Here is an 18,585-nt window from a genome sequence, read left to right on the forward strand (position 1 = left end):
GTCTTTCCATATTTTCTAATTTCACCAACTCATTTCCTGTGCCACAGCTATACTCCAACCTTATACTGTCAAGTTATTTTAAATAGTCTAAAATAATACTGATTAATATGGCTGATATATAGTATAGTTTCCCTATATTTTCTCTTCTGATTAAATGTAGTTTAGCTTTAACTTTGTCTGAGATCGTGATTACTACCCCTGCTTTTTTCCCTAATAAATTCTACTCCTGATATGTTTTTTATGTTTGTATGTGTTTTATTTCCTGTCCCTCCCAACTCCTCTACATTATTTCTACTCGACAGCTTGCCCTCCTGTTACTTGACCTACCCCTCTCCGAAGATGTCTCCCTTATCCTTCCATTCCTGTTAATCTAAACACCCTTCTATAGCACCACCCCTTATCCTATTCTCTCACCCTCTTAGTCTTTATAAATTTAGAAGACTTTTATTGCCTTCTAAATGTATATATTGTTCTCTCTTTAATCCAGCTCTGATGTGAGTACGGTTCCCTCTAAAGATCCCTCTTTTACTCTTCCCCCCTCCCTATCCCCTTAGCCTTTTATTTCTTTCTGAATTTGGAAGATGTTTATACTTTTCTAGATATGTCTGTATTGTTCCGTCTTTAACCCATACCCGAGGAGAGCAGGGTTCCAGAACTCCCAGCCCTCCTCCCCCATCGAATTCCTCTGTGTCAGTCCTCTCTCGCACCTCATTTATATAAGATAACTATATTTTGTACCTTTTCCTAAATGGTTCCTTTTTAGGATCACATCATACTCAGCTCTACCTCAATCTTTTTTTCAACCTACTCAATTACTAATAGCAGTTTCAGACATGTTTTATGTTTCTTCATATAAAACCTAAACAACCTGTGCCTGTTCAGTCCCTTGTCATTACTCTTTGGTGTGTCTCTTGTATTTCTATTGGACCTTGTATGTCAAATTTTCTGTTGAGTTCAGGTTTGTGGGTTTCTTTTTGTGACAAAATCCTGAAAGTCTGGCAATTCATTGAATGTTTCTTTTTTTCATTCAGAATTATTCTTAACTTTGCTGGGTATGATATTTTTGTCCGTAACCCCTGCTCTTCTGTTTTTTGAAATATAGCCTTTGGGGTTTCTTGGCAAAGATCGCGGAGTAGTTTGCCATTTCCTTCTCCAAAACATTTCACAGATGAGGAAACTGAGGCAAACAAGGTGAAGTAACTTGCCTAGGGTTATGAATTTAGTCTGAGACTGCATTTGAACTCAAGTCCTCCTGACTTCAGGCCTAGCACTCTAACCACTGAGCTACCTAGCACAGTTAGTCCTAAGCAAAACAAACTACTTAAAGCAAGCAGAATCACAAAAAAGTGTTCAAAAGAAAAGAACAAAAACCTGTGAATCTGTGATTTATAAAGAAATAAGGAGTGCGCACTCGAGCATCAGCGCTCCAGGTCTAGTCCAATCTACTTCTGCCCCCCCCCCCGAGACCAATCACACATTGATAGGCTTTTTTCCAAAAGACTCATGATACAAAACGCCCTGCCCATCTGGGAAAGCACTTTGGAGTCTGCGTGGACGGAGGCGGATGATTTGCTTGCGTTTTCTTCAGTTGTTTTGTTTCTTCTTTCCTGTGGTTTCTCCCCTTAGTTTTAATTCTTCTTTACATCATGACTAATGTGCAAATATGTTTAATATGAGTGTATAAGTAGAGGCTATATCAGATTGAACTCCATCTTGAGGAGGGGGGAGGAGAAGGAGAGGGAGAAAATTGAAAACTCAAAAATCTCATGGAAGTGAATGTTGAAAACTAGAAATTAATTAGTTTTTTATATTTTGTAAAAAGAAATCCCAAGAAAGGTTTTAAGAAGAGAAAGGCTATGTAGCTGTTGGTATTAGAAAGCTGGGATCTGTATGAAGGCTGCAGGGTTGAATAATATCACACAGAGGGAAGGAGTAAAAGGTATTGGGAACTTGGAGTCAAGAACCAGACATGGGACTGACTGTTCCCCAAAAGGAAGGAAGCAGCTGCTGATTCCCTCAAGTAACCATGGAGCTGAGCTGCCCAAACTGTCAGGGGAGAGCTTATTTGGTGTCAGGGTCCACACATGAAGAGAAGAGCGTTGGTAGCTGGTGACAATTGCTTAAGGGTATTCATTTGTAGACCTGACACCAATTGAGTGGCCTGTTGTCTTTCCTAGCCTTAGATCACAAAATATGATCTCTAAAGACTTGTCCAAAGTTGATGATTACTACCAGCCTCAGGGGCCACAATGTATTGCTCAAAGAAACCCAAAAAAGAACTGGTAAAGATAGCCCAGTCTGAGGCAAGAAGATGAAGAGTTTGGAGATGTGGGCAGCATTTCGGTCACTGCTGCTATGGAAGGCAAGGGATTCAAGAGAGAAGAGGAGATTTGGTGAAGATGGTGCTGCCAGGGCAGTGAGATTTGGATTTCTAGATCACAGCTCATCTGTAATATGGGAGTGAAAGAATGACAGAATTCTGGCCAAGTGTGGAGTATAACTCCTGAGGCCTGGTCAAAATGAATTGGCTTGGATCTAATTGAAGGGGTTTGCAACTGAAAATGACAGGAGGAAGTAGACTGACTCTGTATATCCCCCATAGGGTGTATTCATGAGGCAAAAAGAATAGTGAGATGCCCAGACATTTCTAGAGAGGACACAAAAGCCAAGGAATGAGCAACGAGAAGCATGGTGTTGGTTGGCAATGCAGAGACGCACAAAGTATGGTAAGCCAGGAGGCCACTGACCTTATGGGCATCACTGAGATTTGCTGGGATCGAATGGGATGAGTGGAATGAGGCTGGGGATGAATACATACCTTACTCCTAAGTCACTATTAGCAAAATGCTGGTGGCTGTGAGTTTCATTGTAGGTTAAGAAGATATTCCTGTAAGAGCATGGGGAGTGACCTGGCCTGGCAGGCTAGAGAAAAGGGAACAGAAGGAAAAAACTGGCTGCAGGGGCACACTGCAGTCTTCACAGCGGATTTCCATTTTCTCTATCCCTGCTGCATGTTTTTGCCTTATGGCAAAGGGTGCTCCATACCTCCATGAGCATGTGATCACAAGTGACATTATCAGGGTAAGGGTGTGAGGACAGATAAATGTAGACATTGAGTGACTGAGCCTGTGATTTTTTTTTTAATGTAATTGTTTCAGAAAGGAATATTGGCTCGATTGGCCAATGGAAGTGGGAAGAGTGAGGCCTCCAGAAATCACCTCTCCTCCCCCTCCCCCCACATACATGTTAGGGCATTGCTCAAACTCTACCCCTAATTCCAAGGGACAGAAAGGTGGCCCAGTGAATAGAGCTCTGGACATGGAGTCAGGAAGATGAGTCCATTTCCTAGCTGTGTGGCCCTGGACAAGTCACTTTACCCTGTGTGCCTGAGTTTCCTCATCTGTAAAGTGAGCTGGAGAAGGAAATGTCAAACTACCCCAAGTCAAACTACTTGGCCAAGAAACTGGGGTCACAAAGAGTTGTTCATGACTGAAGAGGAGTAAACGACAAGAAATGACATACAAAAGACATAAATGCACTCCCTGGTAATTTGGGGTGGAAGCAGAGGCTGGTGAGGCCTCCTGAAAGGCATACAGGTACTTGAGCTGGCTGAGAGGAAGAGGAGGTGAGAAGGCTGAGCATTCTAGGCATGGGAGAGCTAGAGTGGCTACCATGGAAGGGGCCAAGTATGTAGTACAGGTGCTAAGGGAGGAGCCATATGGGTTTGTGCTTTGGGACTTTCTTGAGACCATCTGTATTCTGGGAATGACCTTGGAGTTAGGCCTGAATGCAATCCTGGACTGGGGCCCTGAAGTCTCCACTTTAGAGGCTTTTTCCTTTCTTTCCATCACTGGCCTCAGTTTTCCCAATGCTGCCCTGGCCCAGACTGGTGCTGGGGGGCAGGCAGGTAGGTAGAAGGAGAGAGGAGACTGAGGAGATAGCTGGAACTGGGAGGAAGAGGTCAGGGTTCCAGATGCTGCCAGGGACTTCCAGGCTGACTGAGAACTGGGATGGAGGGATGGCCGACCGTTTGGACTGACAGAAGGACGCGTGGGAGGGTGGACTGATGGACCCCAATGTACTGACAAGGGGGGGGTGGGGGTGGGGAGGTTGGGGCTGGGGGAGGGGCTAAGAGCAGGCCACGCCCCCGCCCTCTAGGTCCAGCAGCCACCACCTGCCTCCCGCTGCCCCCCTCCTCGCCGCCGCCGCGCACGCGCGCTCGGGTACGCGCCGAGGCGGCTGCGCGCACCCGGGCCGGAGGCAGGCGGCGGAGCGAGCCGCGCGGGGGCGCGCAGCAGAGACACAAGCCCGGGGTCCCCCCCTCGCTCGCCCCCCGCCTCCGGGCCGGGGCCCCCACATCGGTCCGCCTCCTTCGCTCTCCTTCCCCTCGGACCCAGCCCCCGGCGGCGGTGAGTGCGGGCCGGGGGGCGGCTGGGGGAGCTGGAGGGGGCGGCCTGCCGCCCCTCCCTCGGCCCGCCCCGGCTCGGAGGCCGCGGACACCGCCCTCCCCTCCCCCCCGCACCGCCCCCTCCCCGATCCCCCACCTGGCCCCACCCCGATCTCCCAGACAGGACCAGACAGGTCGGTTGTCTCATCTCCAGGACCGGGGGCAGGAAGTGGACGCGCCCTCCCTCCCCCCAGCATCAGTTTCCCCGGTGTCTTCTCGAACCCTAGGCTGGAGGAAAGAGAAAGCGAAAATATGGAGGAACGATGAGGTCAAGCCCTGCCGCCCCCTCCCCCCAGCCTTGCCCCCCTGGACCGGGTTGGGGCCAGGATCGAGGTGCCGGGACCGAGGTAAAGGACGGTGTGTTTTCCCAGCCCAGCCTTGGCGGGGGGAGGGGGGGGAGGGGCGGGGGGGAATGGGGAGCCTCAAGCTCCTTTCAGCCCCGCCCTCTGCTTTACCTTTCCGCTCCCCACCCCCTCCGAGCAGGTGCTTCGGGAGCCTCCTGGGCCACCTGGCAAAGGGGCTTTCTCCTGCCCCTCCTGCCCCACCTCCCCTCCTCCTCCTCCTCCTCCTCCTCTCCCTCCCCCTCCCCCTCTTGCCCCTCCTCCCCCTCCTGCCCCTCCTGCCCCACCTGCCCCTCCTCCTCTTCCTGAACCTCCCACCCCCTGGCTAGCTAGCTGATGAGCAGGTTAGCAAGCTGGGCCTAGGCTCCTGGTGGAATCTTCCTTTGCTGTTGCTCCCAGACCTGACTCGGCCCAGACCTAAAAAACTGGTGAGAACTAGGGATGGCTCAGCAGGGAAGTGAAGGGGGCTGGGGGGACACTGGGCCTGGAGCATGCTGGGAAGGGCAAGCTTTTTTGCCTGGTGGTTTGAGATCTTTCACTTAGGAGTAGGGAGAGCACTGCCAAACAGAGCTTGGCCTCCTCCCCAGAAGCAGCAGCAAATGTACAGGAAAGGAAGGAGCTGGGCACCCCTCACCCCAGAAGCTCCTCCACCTGCCCCCAGGACATAGCCGTGGTCCAAAGGTTACTCAAGGGGTGCTGGGAACTGTATTCCTCAGGCCAGAGCCACATGAGCCCCCAGTAGTCTGGTTTTAGAGGGCTAGGCTCTGGGAGTTGCCACTCAAGCCAAGTTCTTGGGGCACAAGGACTTTACAGAAGCAAACCTTGGCAGCCAAGACCTTAGAGAGGGAATTAGAGACCAAGGGGCTACCTGAGAACCTGGGCTGCCAAGGAGGGAGGTGACAGGCCAGGACATCACCCTAGAGCCACCTTGGAGTTACCCCCAAAGCCAAGGCTGACCTCGGCCCTCACGGAATGCCTGATCAGGAAAAACTTTTGCCATGGGTGGGAAGCAGCTGAAATCCAGGCCCCCCCGAAAGTCAGAAAGGTTGTGGGGTGGAGACCCCCCCCAAGTGAGCTGTAGGAAAATGTCAAGTGGAGAAGAGGAGCAGCTCTCCACCTCCTACTTGGGGCTGAGCCCTTGTTTATCTGTCTCTTCTGGACTTTGCTTCTCTGTCCCTGACTCACTCCTGGCTAGAAGCTAAGGAAGTGAGGTAGCACTGCATTTGGAGAGAGACAGGACAAGCTGCTAGGTGCCACCTTGCTTTCCTCCCCCTGAAACCCACTCTGGGCTAAGGCTACCTGCTCCCCCCCCCAAGACTCCCAAACCAAAACCTAACCCCAAATGAGGGGTCAGGAGGCAGAAATCACAATACAAGGTCTAAGGGGAAGATACCAATTTCCATGGCTGATTGAGTAGGGAGAACCCCTGGCAGCAAGCATTTCTCCTCACCCAGGTCCTGTCCAGCTAGAAGTCTCTGCCTCCTTTCTGCCTTAGGATGGAGGTCAGAGGGCAACTCATCAGCTCCCCAAGCTACAACTGCCCAGGTATGAACCTCAGGAATGTGTGTAGGGGGAGAAAACCTTTGGGTGGCAGGGAGAGACTGACTCTCTAGGGCGTGGTTTAGGGTTTGGACTAACTCTGGGTAGGTGGTTAGAGATGGGGGCAAACAGACTCCAGCCTGCTCCCTGTTCCACTGAACAGCACTGCCTCTGGAGGAGAGCCCCCCAGTGAAGGTGGAGAGACTTCGGGTGCTGCTGGAACGCCAGCGGGGCCTCCAGGAGACCCTCACTCTGAAGCTTCGAGAACTCCGCAGGGTCTGCCTACAGGAGGCGGTGGGTGAAGGGACCCGGGGCTTGGGATGGAGGGCAAGCCAGGAGGAGAGTCCTGTGACAGCCTCCTTCAACCACCCCAGGAACTGACAGGCCGGCTGCCAGCTGAATACCCCTTGGAGCCTGGGGAGCAGCCTCACCCCATCCGACGCAGGGCTGCCCCTATCCCCCCACCACCGCGGGGACTCTGCCCCTCAGGGGTAAGTATCTTAAACCCCTCAGGAGGGTGCATTGGAAGAGGGACCAAAAGTCAAAAGTGGGGGGTATGGTAGAAATAGGAGGTCTAAATATGGAGGGTCAGCCCTAAGAGCAGGAGCTGCTTGCAGGGTGGATGCCTGGAACTCAAGGCTTCACCCTCCCTTTTTAATTTCCCTCCTGCTTTGGACCCTTCTGGGTTGCAGATGCTAGCACTGGAGACACTAGAGAGAGAGGTATCAGTTCAGAGGCAGATTGCTGCTGCTGCCAGACGCCTCGCACTGGCTCCAGAGCTGAGTGTAGAGCAGCGGCGGCGGCGGCGGCAGGTCCAGGTGGATGCAGCACAGAGACTCCTTGAACTGGAGGAGCAGCTGAGGGCTAGCCGGGCCCTTCTGGGGCTCCCGCTTCCCATGCCACCAGGCCATGGAGGTCCTGGACTTCCTGGGCTCCGGACCCGAGTAGCCCAGCTCAGCCAAGGTGAGAATGCTCGCTGAAGCAGGACCAAGGGATGGGCTGTGGAACCTAGGGGCTGCTGACTCCAAAGACTGGCCTCTATTTCCTTCTCCTAGATGATGCCTCCCGCTCCGAGAGCAGCTCTCTCTCAGAATCAGCAAGCCATGAGAATGGTGAGTGTGACCCATGGAGGACGGCTGGGAGGAACAGAAACCGAGAACCCACCCACCCCACTAAAATGTCCCTTCTTTGTCCCCTCTTGCCCTCAGAGGATCCCCATGAGCGGCCAGCACTCCCAAAGGCCCGGGACCAGTTGCGAGCATCAGTGTCAGCAGGGGGCAGCCCCGAGCGTCGGCCACCCTGGAAGGCAACACCTCCTCTGCCAGCTGCTGAGCTCTACGGAGACCTGAAAAGCCGGAGGAACTCCATGGCCAGCCCTACCAGGTGATCACCAAGGAGATAGTTGGGTGGTACAAAGAGTGGAATTGCACTGCCCCCTCAGGTGGCTGGAAACCACTGATCACTCATTGTTCCTCACTGACAGCCCCACCAGGACCCTTCCCAGGAGCATATCCAGCTTTGAGGGCAGGAGTGTTCCCGCCACACCTGTCCTGGCCCGGGGCCCTGCGCCCCAGCTCTGTCGGTAAGACCCGCCCCTTCCCCCAAGGCAAGGAGAACAGGAAGCCCAGTCTTTTAACTATCATCAGTGACATGGTTTAGAACTGAGGGTCTGTGGATAGATGGCAGGGGGGTCAGAGGTCTGTGAATTCTTGTATGGGAGAAAATGACGTCTTCAAAAGGACTGGGTTCCTCTGTAACCCTATGGCAACATGATTACTCCAAGTATGACTCCCTGGGCTCCTTCAACAGGCAGCTAGAGGGGACCATGACACCAAAAAGGGGATAGGCTGCCCGGTGTCAGGCTCCACTTGCTGTTCTAATTCCCTCACCTGGTTTAGAACAAGGTTGCCAGTAAAGCAAGGAAATGCGAATCAACCTGTAATGATGCAGTATTTTATTGGGCTTACACACTGTCCAATCCAAATCCTTCATTTATAGAGGGGGAAACTGAAGCTCCAGAGAAGGCACCTACTTGGGCTTCAACTTGAAGGCAGGGCTGGCAAGTGGCTCCCCAGGCCCTGCTGTTCGGCCCCATAAGCTCATTGTCTTCTCCCTCTCTCCTGTCCCAGGCTAGAGGGTCTTCACTCCCGCCAGTGGTCTGGCAGCCAGGACTCTCAGATGGGCTTTCCGCACACAGATGGCCCTTGGGAGCGTGCCTTCCTTGTCTCTGGCCGAACCCGCCGAAGCAACAGTTCCGAGGCCCTGTTGGTCGACCGAGGTGCTGGGATCTCCAGCTTTGCGTGTGCTCGCCTGCCCCCAGAAGGCCCCCCAGTGTCCCCACCCTGCAAAAGCAATGAGAGTATTTTTGAGCGACCAGCCCCTGTGCCCCCCCCAGCCTTCTCTTCTCGAACAACTGGGCCTCCGGACCCTCCCCGGGCTGCTCGGCCCAGCTCAGCTGCCCCCCCAGCTCCCCGGGGGCGGCCTCTGCCAGCCTATGGTGGCCTGTTATTGGATTACTACCTGGCCCGGGGCGGACAGTGCTGGCCTGAGGGCCCAGGCCACCTTTCCTGCAGGGACAGTCTCCTTGTATTCTTTCCCTCAGCTCCCTCGGCACTTCAAGGGGATGGTGGAGGTGGCATTGGCAGCCCCCTCCTTCGAGCCAAGGACCCAGCACCCCATGGAGGCCCTGGGCGTGGGCTAACCAGTCGCACTAAGTCAGATGATGGGGGCCCACTACCTGGTCCCTTCTGGGCAGGCCCTGGATCAAGCCGTTACCACAACCAGCCAGACCAGTCAGTTGCTGACCCCCGGGGAGGTCACAAGGCTCTGGCCCTCGAGGGGCTCCGGGACTGGTACATTCGAAACGTAGGCTCTACAGGAGGGGGTGCTGTGGCAGGCCTTCACCCCTCAGCCCGGGGCCTTCTTCCAGAGGGTCAGGCCCTGCATCCTTCTCCATTCTCCTGGCATCACTCTAGCTACCCACAAGGCCTCCTGCTGCATACTGCCCATGGCACCGAGGCTAGCCCCGAGCCATACTTGGGCTATGCTGGACCGGCCCTGCCTTCGGCAGCAGAGGCGGCGGCTACGGCCCTACCTCATTCCCTCAGCTTCACAGCTCCTCCTGTCTCTGGCAGGTACTGAGTGAGGGTGCCCTGGGGGAGGGCGGGGGACATGGGGTGGTGGGAACAAGGGGGAGCCCAGTGGACCCTGTTCTCTGCTCTGCTGTCTGTTTTCTCTAATGTTGCTCTTTTCTCTCTCTGTCTCTGGCTCTCTGTCCCTCTTTTTCCTGCTCCTTCTCTTGCCTTTCCATTCCTCTCCCTTGCCCTCCCCCCACCCTAAGACACTACGCAGACTTCCTGTACCCCCCAGAGCTGAGCTCCCACTTAAGTGACCTGGCATTGGAAGGGGATCGACCCCTGGACTCAGATCCTCGAACCCCAGGGACGTTGGTCTGACATCCCAGTAACCCCAGTTCCCTGCTGGAGATGCCAGCGTCACGTCTTTGTAACCCTTTCCCTGCACGGACCCCAGGGATGCTGCTTTGACACCCTTGCCCTTTGCTTCCTGAACACTGAGGCAGCCACCACCATCCCTCCCAAGCCCCTGCTACACACCCATTTCTCACCTGTGAGTGGGGAAGTGGCTGGAGCACTGTGCAGGACCCCTCCCTCTCTTTTCTACCTGCTAGGAGGAAGCTAGAGAACCTCCAAGTCTGTGAATGTGGATGTGCTCTGACATCTCTCTTGCTCTGCCCACATGAGGAGGGGGATGGGGCTGGATGCCAGCATGGCAGAGGGGGCAGCTGCCATCTCATCTAACTGGTTGTGCTCTGTCTCCTTTCATTGCTACCAGGCCTCCAGATGGAAGCAAGGGCCAGGCTCAGCCACCTTGGTTTGGGGGCAGGGGGTAGCAGAGGACTTGTCTGCCAGGCCTCATATGTGTTCCTCTTGGGTGCCAAGAGCAGAAGGCCCAGCAGCTGTTGGAGGTCCCTTGCCTATTGGCTGTGAAGATATTGGGCCGGGGGCAAGTAGGGAAGCTGCCTAGCCAGGGAGGAGCAGCCACCCTGCCCCGCTCAGGAGGATCCCCTCCTAAAGACTTTACCTTGTTCCAGTGGTGGCAGCGACGATTGGGCGACACCTACCTGTGCTTCATCTCCTGCAGGTGAACAGCATGGAGGGGCCCACACATGTTGCTCCTTTCTCCTGTCTCGCTGTTGTGCCGTCTGTCTGGACAGCCCTGTACCCCAGGAGAGAAGGAGAAGCTTTCTTAAAATGGCCCCTTGGGGTGGCCCCCCAGCCTCTGGCTGGCATCAGCACTGGAACACTAGGGGTTTCCATAATAAACAGGTGAATGGTGCTGGTCTCTGCCTCCCTGCTTGTCTCCAGCCTCCCCCAAACCTTCCTGGCCCTGGCCCTTTCAAGAGCCAGAAAGGTGCTTCTAGATGATCTCGTTCAAGGCTTTCCCCCATATGCCATTTCAGGGAGAGAGACCTGGAAGCACAGAGGAGACTGAGGCCCTTGATATAGGAGGAACTTGTGATGGTAGTCACAGGTCCAGAAAGTCTAACCCTCTTTAACATTAGACATGAGTTAAACATGAGCTCCTCTCCCAGCTGAGCTACTTGCACAGCCAGCACATGACTGTCCCATCTCCACACAGGAACTTCAAAATTCCCTTTGTAATGGCTCCTTCCGATCATGATCTCCAATCTCACCTTTGCTTCTGCCTTACAACACTCACCCAGTTCTAAATCCCTCCACACAGGCTACCTTGCCTATTTGGTGAGTCAGTTCAGCTCAACACCATCCTCCATGTTCACATCTCTAGCCCCCTCATTCTATTGATAACTGGGTCCTGCCAAGTCCCAAACCTCATGTTAGCTCCTATTCGCATGGTGCTGGACAGAGTCACAGATCTGGGTCAAATGGGTCCACTACAAATAAACTTTTCTTAAAATTTTCACTGGGTTGTCACTGAAGCAAGACAATCCATTTATATCCCCTGATCAATTTGCTAGGGGCAGCTAGGTGGCAAAGTAGATAAAGTGCCAGGCCTGGAGTCAGGAAGACCTGATTTCAAATCCAGCTTCAGACACTTCCTAGCTATATGACCCTGGGCAAGTCACATCACCCTGTTTGCCTCAGTTTCCTCATCTATAAAAGGAGCTGGAGAAGGAAAATGGCAAATCATGCCATTATCTCTGCCAAGAAAACCCCACATGGGGCCACAGAGAATCTGACATAACTAAACAACAGTTTCCTCTTCTACTTACTATGTGGTTCTTCCCAACTTTTCCCTGCTTCCTCAGGCCCCCTATGGCTCACCCTCCCCCCATCCTCTCAGCTGAGGAGGACCTCAGAGTTCACTGAAACAAACTGAAAGCATTCACCAAGAGCTCCCTCTTCTCCCTTGCTCCTCTCTCATCACTCAGAACTCTAGCTCCTACTCAGTAAATCCTTCAAGATTAAATACAAAATGCTGTTGGGCATGTTCAAAGCCCTTCATGACCTAGTGCCACCCCCCCACCCCTGACCTTTCCAGGTTTAGAACTTCTTCCCACCCCCATTCCCCCATGGACTCTGCCATCCAGTAATGGGCCTGCTGCACAAAACACTGGGCAGCTTTCTAAAGCTGCTACCCATGCTTGAAAGGCTCTCCCTCCTCATCTCCTACCTCCTGGCTTCCCTGGCTCGATCCTGGCTCAAATCCCACCTTTTCCAGGAAGCTTTTCCTGATTTTCCTTAATTCTAGTGCCCTCCCTCTGCCGAGGATGCCCAATTTATCCTGTCTGTATCATGTTTATACATTGGGGTTTCCATGTAGTTTTCCCCATTAGACCCTGAGCTCCTTGAGAGCAAATACTGTCTTTTAGCTCTCTTTGTATCCCTAGCCCTTAGCACAGTACCTGGCACACAGTAGGGGCTACATATTTCTTAACTCTCTTTCACAAAGAGGTAGCCCTTCTTGCCAAGGCAAACCCCTCCACGGGCATCCTTGGCTCCATCCTTGTACTATCTTCTTGCCCCCATTATCATCTCTACTCTCTAATCTTCAACTTCTCTTTATCTCCTCATTCCTTCCCTACTGCATATAAACATACCCACATCACCTCTATTAAACAAACCAACCAGCTCCTCACTTTATCTGACTCTCCCTGCTAGCTCTCTCTCCTTTCTTGGTTAAACTTCTCGAGAAGACCATTGACACTTACTGTCTGCCCTTCCTCTCCTTTCATTCTCTGAACTTCCACCCTCATCATTCAACTGAAACTGCCAAGTCCTAACCCTAACCCTTTTCCCGATCTCCATCCTCGTTGACTTCTCTGTTGCCTTCCATACAGTTGATCAGTATCTCCTCGATACTCTCATATCTCCTGAAATGATGGCTTCTCAATTTCTTTTGCTGGTTCACGTCCAGTTCACTCCCACTAACCCTGGCTGTCCCTCCAAGGTTCTCCTGAGCTGTCTTCTCTTCTCCCTCCATACTAGGTCACTCTGGGATCTCATCAGCTCTTGTGGCTGTGATTACCATCCTATGAAGTGATTCCCAGATCTACTTATCCAACCCTATCAGACGCTGCTGAGTTAAAGTCCCAAAACTTCAAATGCTTATTAGATGAATTGACTTAGATGCCCTACAGGCATTTCAAACTCAACATGTTCAAAATAGAGCTCATTATTTTTTCCCCAACCTTTCCTTTCTTCCTAACTTCCCTATTACTGTTGAGGGCACCGCCATCCTCTCAGGCTCCCAGGCTGGCAACCAAGGGCTCAGCCTCGACTCTTCACTCTCACTCACCCCATGTATCCAGTCAGTCGCTAAATTTTGTCATCTTTAACTTCCTAACATCTCTTCTATATGTTCCCTTTTCTCTAGTCATCCAGCTCCAAACTTAGTTCCAGCCCCCTTGCCCTCAACCTCCCAGGTGGTTATGAGAACCACGCGAGGTAATATCTGTAACAGTGCTTGGCACAGTGCCTGGCACACAGCAGACATTTAATGAATATTTACTATTACCTCCCCTCTTTTGTCGTTCAGTTATTTTTGGTGGTGTCTGACTCTCCATGACCCCCTTGGGGGTTTTCTTGGGAAAGATAATGGAGTGCTTTGCCATTTCCTTCTCCAGCTCATTTTACAGATGAGGAAACTGAGGCAAACAGGGTGAAGTGACTTGTCCAGGGTCACACAGCTAGGAAGTGTCTGAGACTGGATTTGGACTCAGGAAGATAAATCTTCCTCACTCCAGGCCCAGCACTCTGTGCACTGCAGCACCACCTAACTGCCTAATCCCTCCCCTCTAGACTAAAGCAATGCCTTTCTGACTGGTCTTCCCACCTCAAGCCTCACCGCACCCCTGTCTGTCCCTTACCTATCAAAGCCATCTTTCTAAAGTCCAGGGCTGCCATGTCACTCTAATGAATTCCAGCAGTGAAGCCTGATGTTTGGCCTTGACTGGTTGATTTCCAGTATTCTCTCCCCCTACTCCCTGGTCTAGACACCAGTCCCTTTGCAATCCCTGAAACATGCCCTGTCCTCTTTCACTTTGCACTGGCAGTGCCCTACTCCTGGCATGCGCCGCCCCTCATCTCCACCTTGGTTCCTTAGCTCACATCCCATCTTCTGTATGATTCTCTTCCCCTCCCATGATGGCCTCCTTGCTCTCCGCTACCTGACTCTGTACCACTTTTTACCACTTGTGTCTGCCTTTCTGGGCTTTTTGCTCGCATGCCCTCTGTGTTTACTGCCCTGTTTCCCTGTGGTCTTTCCCAGACAGTACCCAAAGAACCAAGAGTGCCTGCCCCTATTTCACAAAGTCCTAAATTATCAATTCACTTACTTCAAAGGAGTCCTTCCGGTTGGGCCCATTCATGCATTCTCTAGTCTAGTCAAACTGGCTTGCTAATTAACTGTTCCCTGGACATAGAATATTCCACCTCCCACATCCATGTCTCGGTGTGTGCTGTCCCCCAAGTCTGGAGTGCACTCCCTCTTTACCTCTCCAGCTTCCTTAAAGGCAGTTCACGTAGAAGCTATGTTTCCTTTATCTTCTCAGTGGTTATTTTGTTTCTCCCTCCTGAAATCTGTATCTAATTTTATCATAAGCTGCCACCAGGAGAAAGTAAGCTCCCAGTGGGCAAGGTCTGGAGTTTTTATTTTTGGTTGTTTTGAGGTTTGGGGGTGGCAGAGGGGGAGTTGGTCTTTGTAAACCCATTGCCCAGCACAGTACCTGCTTGGCACAAACTGGGTCTTTAATGAAATACTTGAATTTCAGAATCAGTTTTCTGTATACAGTCACGCAGTTAAATAACGGGAACAAAGATCAGTATTAACAGCAAATGAGAAGAATGAGAAAGGCAGAATGTGTCTGACATTCAAAGAGTTCCCATTTAACCTAAAGAATCAAAAATGCAGAAAAGGACGAAGGGACAGAAATTGAAAGGCAGGATTTCACTTCCTCCCTAGATGCTAAAGTGGCATTCCTAATTTCCCCAACAAGAAGGCCAAGAGCCTAGAAACCATGTCAGCCATGGAATGAGGTTATCTTGGCATGGAGGGAGCCATTGGTAAGGGCAACAACAGTTTAGAATATTAGTTTTTAAATATATAGATGCTATAGGATCACGGTAACAAAGACCTGGCCTCAGAGCCAGGAAGACCTAGGTTCAAGTTCTGCCTCTGCCACTCCCACTGGCAATATGAGCTGGACAAGTCACACCACTTCTCAGTGGACCATGTGGGAGAGGCACACATGCCGTAGCAGAAGGAATACCCTCACTGAGATTTCGATACGTCAGTGAAATCCCAGGTTGGAATACAGAATGGGGGATCATGGCAGATAGTGAGCACTCCCAGCTCATAAAACAATGAACAGGAGTGAATGTGGAAAATGAATTTATTGCAAATATGTCAAGAGAGTCAATGGGAGCCACTTTATACTGAGCCCATTGGAAAGGGAACTCAAGAGACAAGCATGTAAGGTGTCAGATATGCTATGACATGTATAACAAAGCATGTTCACCAACCATGACATCTATGTCAGTCCTAAATGCATACCTTCCAAGCTTGGCACCAAATACCTTCTCCTGGGAACTAATGGAGAAGAGGGGGTAAGACAGAGGATCTTCAAAGATGTTAATGTAGAAAATAACTGTACACCAAATATACACACACTATACAATACAACTATTGCGATGGCATAAAACTGAAAAGGTTTTACACAAAGCCAATGCAGCTCAGGTTATACGCGGGACTGTTAACTGGGGAAAAAATGCTCAGCAGCCAGCCTCTCTGATATATAAGGAACTCAAATTTATAAAAATAAATAAGAACCATACCCCAATTGATAAATTGTCAAAGGATATACACAGGCAGTTCTCAAAGGAAGAAATCCAAACTTCAAATCACTAATTTGAAAAAATGCAAATTAAAACAACCCCTGAGGTTCTAACTCATGCCCAACAAATTGGCTAAAATGACCAAAAAAAAAAAAAAAGGAAATGACAAGTGCTGGAGAGGATGTGGAAAAATAGGCACCTTATTGCTCTGTTAGTGGATCTGAAAACTGGTACAGCCATTCTGGAGAATAATGTCTGACTATTCTTCAAAAGTTACTAAATTGTAAATAACCTTTCACCCAGGAATGCCATTTCTGGGTCCTTATTCCAAAGGGATCAAAAAAAAAGAGGAAAAGGTCCTATATATACAGAAATATTTATAGCAGCTGTTTGTGGTAGCAAAGAGGAAGAAATGGAGAGGGCACCTATCCAAAGGAAGGACAGAACAAGTCGCAGTACATAAATACAAATATATAATACACACAGCCCAATAGTGCTGTAACAAATGATGAATAATTTATACAATCGCCTCATGTGATCGAATAAAACAGTATTGTCAAGACAGACCCCCTTGGAGAGGCACTAGAACTCTGATCTCAATGCCCGACGGTCGTTCCAGAGAGCTCACGATGAACCAGGCTACCAGAGCCCTCCAGACAGGAGGGAAATGTGGCCAGGTGAGAATCTGACTGGCTGGGCCAAGTTTCTTGGCTTTTTCTGTTTGTTTTTTTTAATGGGGATTGGAGGGAGAGGAATAAATGCTAGTTAATTTTAAAGATAATGTAACAAGAAATGGTAGCGAAGAAACATTTTCGAGAAGACTATTGAGCCCATCGGTCAGACTCAACAGGTGGAGGCGGAGGAGAGGCCGATGTGCAGGGTACTTGACTGCTCTGGCCTCCCTCTCACTCGGCCATCCATTCGTACGCTTTCAGGTCGGCGCATGCGCAACCCCCTTTCCGCGACACCCCTCCACTTCTGAGGCCACCTTCTTCCTAGACTCTCAGAAAATGTTTGTCCTCCTCTTCGCCGCCTTCCACCAGGCATCTTCCAGAAGGCCGTGCGGCTGAAATCGAAAGCCCCGAGGCCTAGGGACTGGCTAGATAACCACAACTTCGGCTTCTCAATCCGCCATCTTAGCGCGCTCAGCCTCAACTCGGGCGTCGCGCGGTGTCTGCTGGGCCTTGTAGTTCCAATGTCCTGCTTGCGCTCGGACTGTGGCCTCCCCGGAGAGCTAGCCATCTGTCTTACTTGGAGGGCACTTACGAGGAGGCAGAGAGGACGGGCACGTTAGGGGGGAGAACAGCTGAGTCCGTCTTCGCCAGAACGTGCCGGGCAAATACAGGGAAAGGGCCCGAGGAGCATGGCGCTTGCGCAGCCGCACGCGGCCCGCCGGGAGTTGTAGTTCTGACTTTCTGCGCCCCCTCCCCCCTAACCCCAGTGCGGGTGGGAAAGGGTTTTTGCTCGTGCGCAGAGCCACTCCCCCCCAACCCCCCTCCCCCTTTTCTGCCAGCTAAGGATTTCCGTTGCGACACCCAGAGTCCCAGGCTCCGCCGCTCGTGGGGAGCCGGAGCCAGAGAAGGAAGGAGAGCACTCCCCTCCCAGCCCGTGATCGTGCTCCTCCTTAGAACTTATTGATCGCGGGGTGCCCCAGCTGGCCCGCGGGGGGCGCTAGAGCCTAGGCCTCGGGAAGCTTCTCGGCCTCCTAGTTCGTGTAGTAGGTGGACAGTTCCCCTGTGCGCATGCTCGGTGTCCCTCTAGCGAGTCCTCAAAAAAAAAAAAAAAAAAAAGCCTTCTAGGACCTCGTGGCTGCGCGTCGGGCGGCGTCCCGTCCTCCCTCCCTTTCTCTCCTCTTTCTTTCCTCTTTCCTTCCTTCCACGCCCTCGCGTTCGGGACCGCGGCCCTGCGGAGAGCTAGGGCACACCCCGGGGAGGTCCCTTTTCGAAGGGCACCAGCGGGTACAAACACGGCCATTCCTCCACTGACTGCGGGGCTTCGGGGAACCCCCGACCTTGGGTGGGAAAGGGAAATCATCAAACACTGATAAGGCGAAAGTGCCTACGGTGTTCCAGGCACTGGGGATCCCAAAGAAGGCAAAAAACATCCAGCTCCTGCTCCCCAGGAGTTCACAAATTAATGGGAAGGGGGGGAAGACAACATGCCGAGGATACTGCACCAACCTGGCATCACCAGGATAGTGGCACTGGGGCCCATTGGAGGGAACTGCTGACTGACGATAGGAACCTTTGGCTTGGGAGTGAGGGTGAAGGAGGGAATAAGTATTTATGTAGCACGTACTATGTGCCAGGTACTCCGTTAAGCAGATATCTTGTTTGACTTTCACAACTCCGAGGTGGGTAATAACTATTATTATCCCCATTTTACAGTTGAGGAAACTGAGGCAAATACTGGTTAAGTGACAGTCAGTGTCTGAGGCTGGTTTTGAACTTCCTAACTCCAGGTCCAGGAGGCAGGGCTGGGAGGAGGCTTCAGCCCCAGAGCATGATCCTGTCTGACCAATATATTTGCCTAAAAGACAAGTTTACAAGAATTTGTGCAAGGCAGGCAACACACACAGAAGTCAGAAGAAGTCATACAAGGACACTCTCAAGGGCTCTCTGAAGAACTTTGGAATTGATTTTGTGACATGGGAGACACTGGCAAAAGACAGACCAGTATGGCATGCCTGCATCAAAGAAAGTCCTGTGATCTCTAAGCGAAGCAGAATTGCAGTAGCTCAAAAGAAAAGGGAGATGCTAAGATTTAGAGCCATCTCTGGATTATCTGTGGCTGGCCTATGTCAGAGCCTTCCAAGCTCATGTGGTCTGATGAGCCCCAGTTGGATGCACTTGATCCCAACATTGTAATGTCATTTTGGTACCCTTCAAGTATGAAGGACAAACAACTAGCAAAGAAATACCAC

At 51.6% G+C, this 18,585-nt stretch overlaps 1 protein-coding gene across 9 annotated transcripts; it reads left to right on the top strand.

Annotated features, from left to right (window-relative positions):
- Window positions 1–2,607: 2,607 nt before the first annotated feature.
- CCDC120 (coiled-coil domain containing 120) lies at window positions 2,608–10,682 on the top strand. Of its 9 annotated transcripts, none has more exons than XM_072626157.1 (11): window positions 2,608–2,726; window positions 4,675–4,794; window positions 6,243–6,333; window positions 6,491–6,621; window positions 6,702–6,818; window positions 7,020–7,290; window positions 7,383–7,439; window positions 7,536–7,710; window positions 7,811–7,909; window positions 8,457–9,461; window positions 9,668–10,682. In XM_072626157.1, exons 3-11 carry the CDS (start codon window positions 6,285–6,287, stop codon window positions 9,780–9,782), a joined length of 2,019 nt encoding a protein of 672 aa, XP_072482258.1. In that variant the 5' UTR covers window positions 2,608–2,726; window positions 4,675–4,794; window positions 6,243–6,284; the 3' UTR covers window positions 9,783–10,682. The 9 variants fall into 9 exon arrangements, with proteins under 9 accessions (XP_072482258.1, XP_072482260.1, XP_072482253.1 ...); XM_072626159.1 differs by lacking the exon at window positions 2,608–2,726 and adding an exon at window positions 4,233–4,409 and having other exon boundaries at window positions 10,180–10,682; XM_072626152.1 differs by lacking the exon at window positions 2,608–2,726 and adding an exon at window positions 4,233–4,409 and having other exon boundaries at window positions 7,383–7,710.
- The last annotated feature ends 7,903 nt before the right edge of the window (window positions 10,683–18,585 follow it).

The sequence above is a fragment of the Notamacropus eugenii genome, chromosome X (assembly GCF_028372415.1).
Source record: "Notamacropus eugenii isolate mMacEug1 chromosome X, mMacEug1.pri_v2, whole genome shotgun sequence".
Classification (NCBI taxonomy): domain Eukaryota; kingdom Metazoa; phylum Chordata; class Mammalia; order Diprotodontia; family Macropodidae; genus Notamacropus; species Notamacropus eugenii.

What these genes read in the sequence shown, in the direction of transcription:
- CCDC120 (XM_072626152.1), top strand. Translation starts at nt 6,285, where the DNA reads ATGGAGGTCAGAGGGCAACTCATCAGCTCCCCAAGCTACAACTGCCCA. An exon ending in CCCAAGCTACAACTGCCCAG is followed by an intron (nt 6,334 to 6,490) that starts GTATGAACCTCA and finishes TCCACTGAACAG; the next exon opens with CACTGCCTCTGGAGGAGAGC. An exon ending in CCTGCGCCCCAGCTCTGTCG is followed by an intron (nt 7,910 to 8,456) that starts GTAAGACCCGCC and finishes CTCCTGTCCCAG; the next exon opens with GCTAGAGGGTCTTCACTCCC.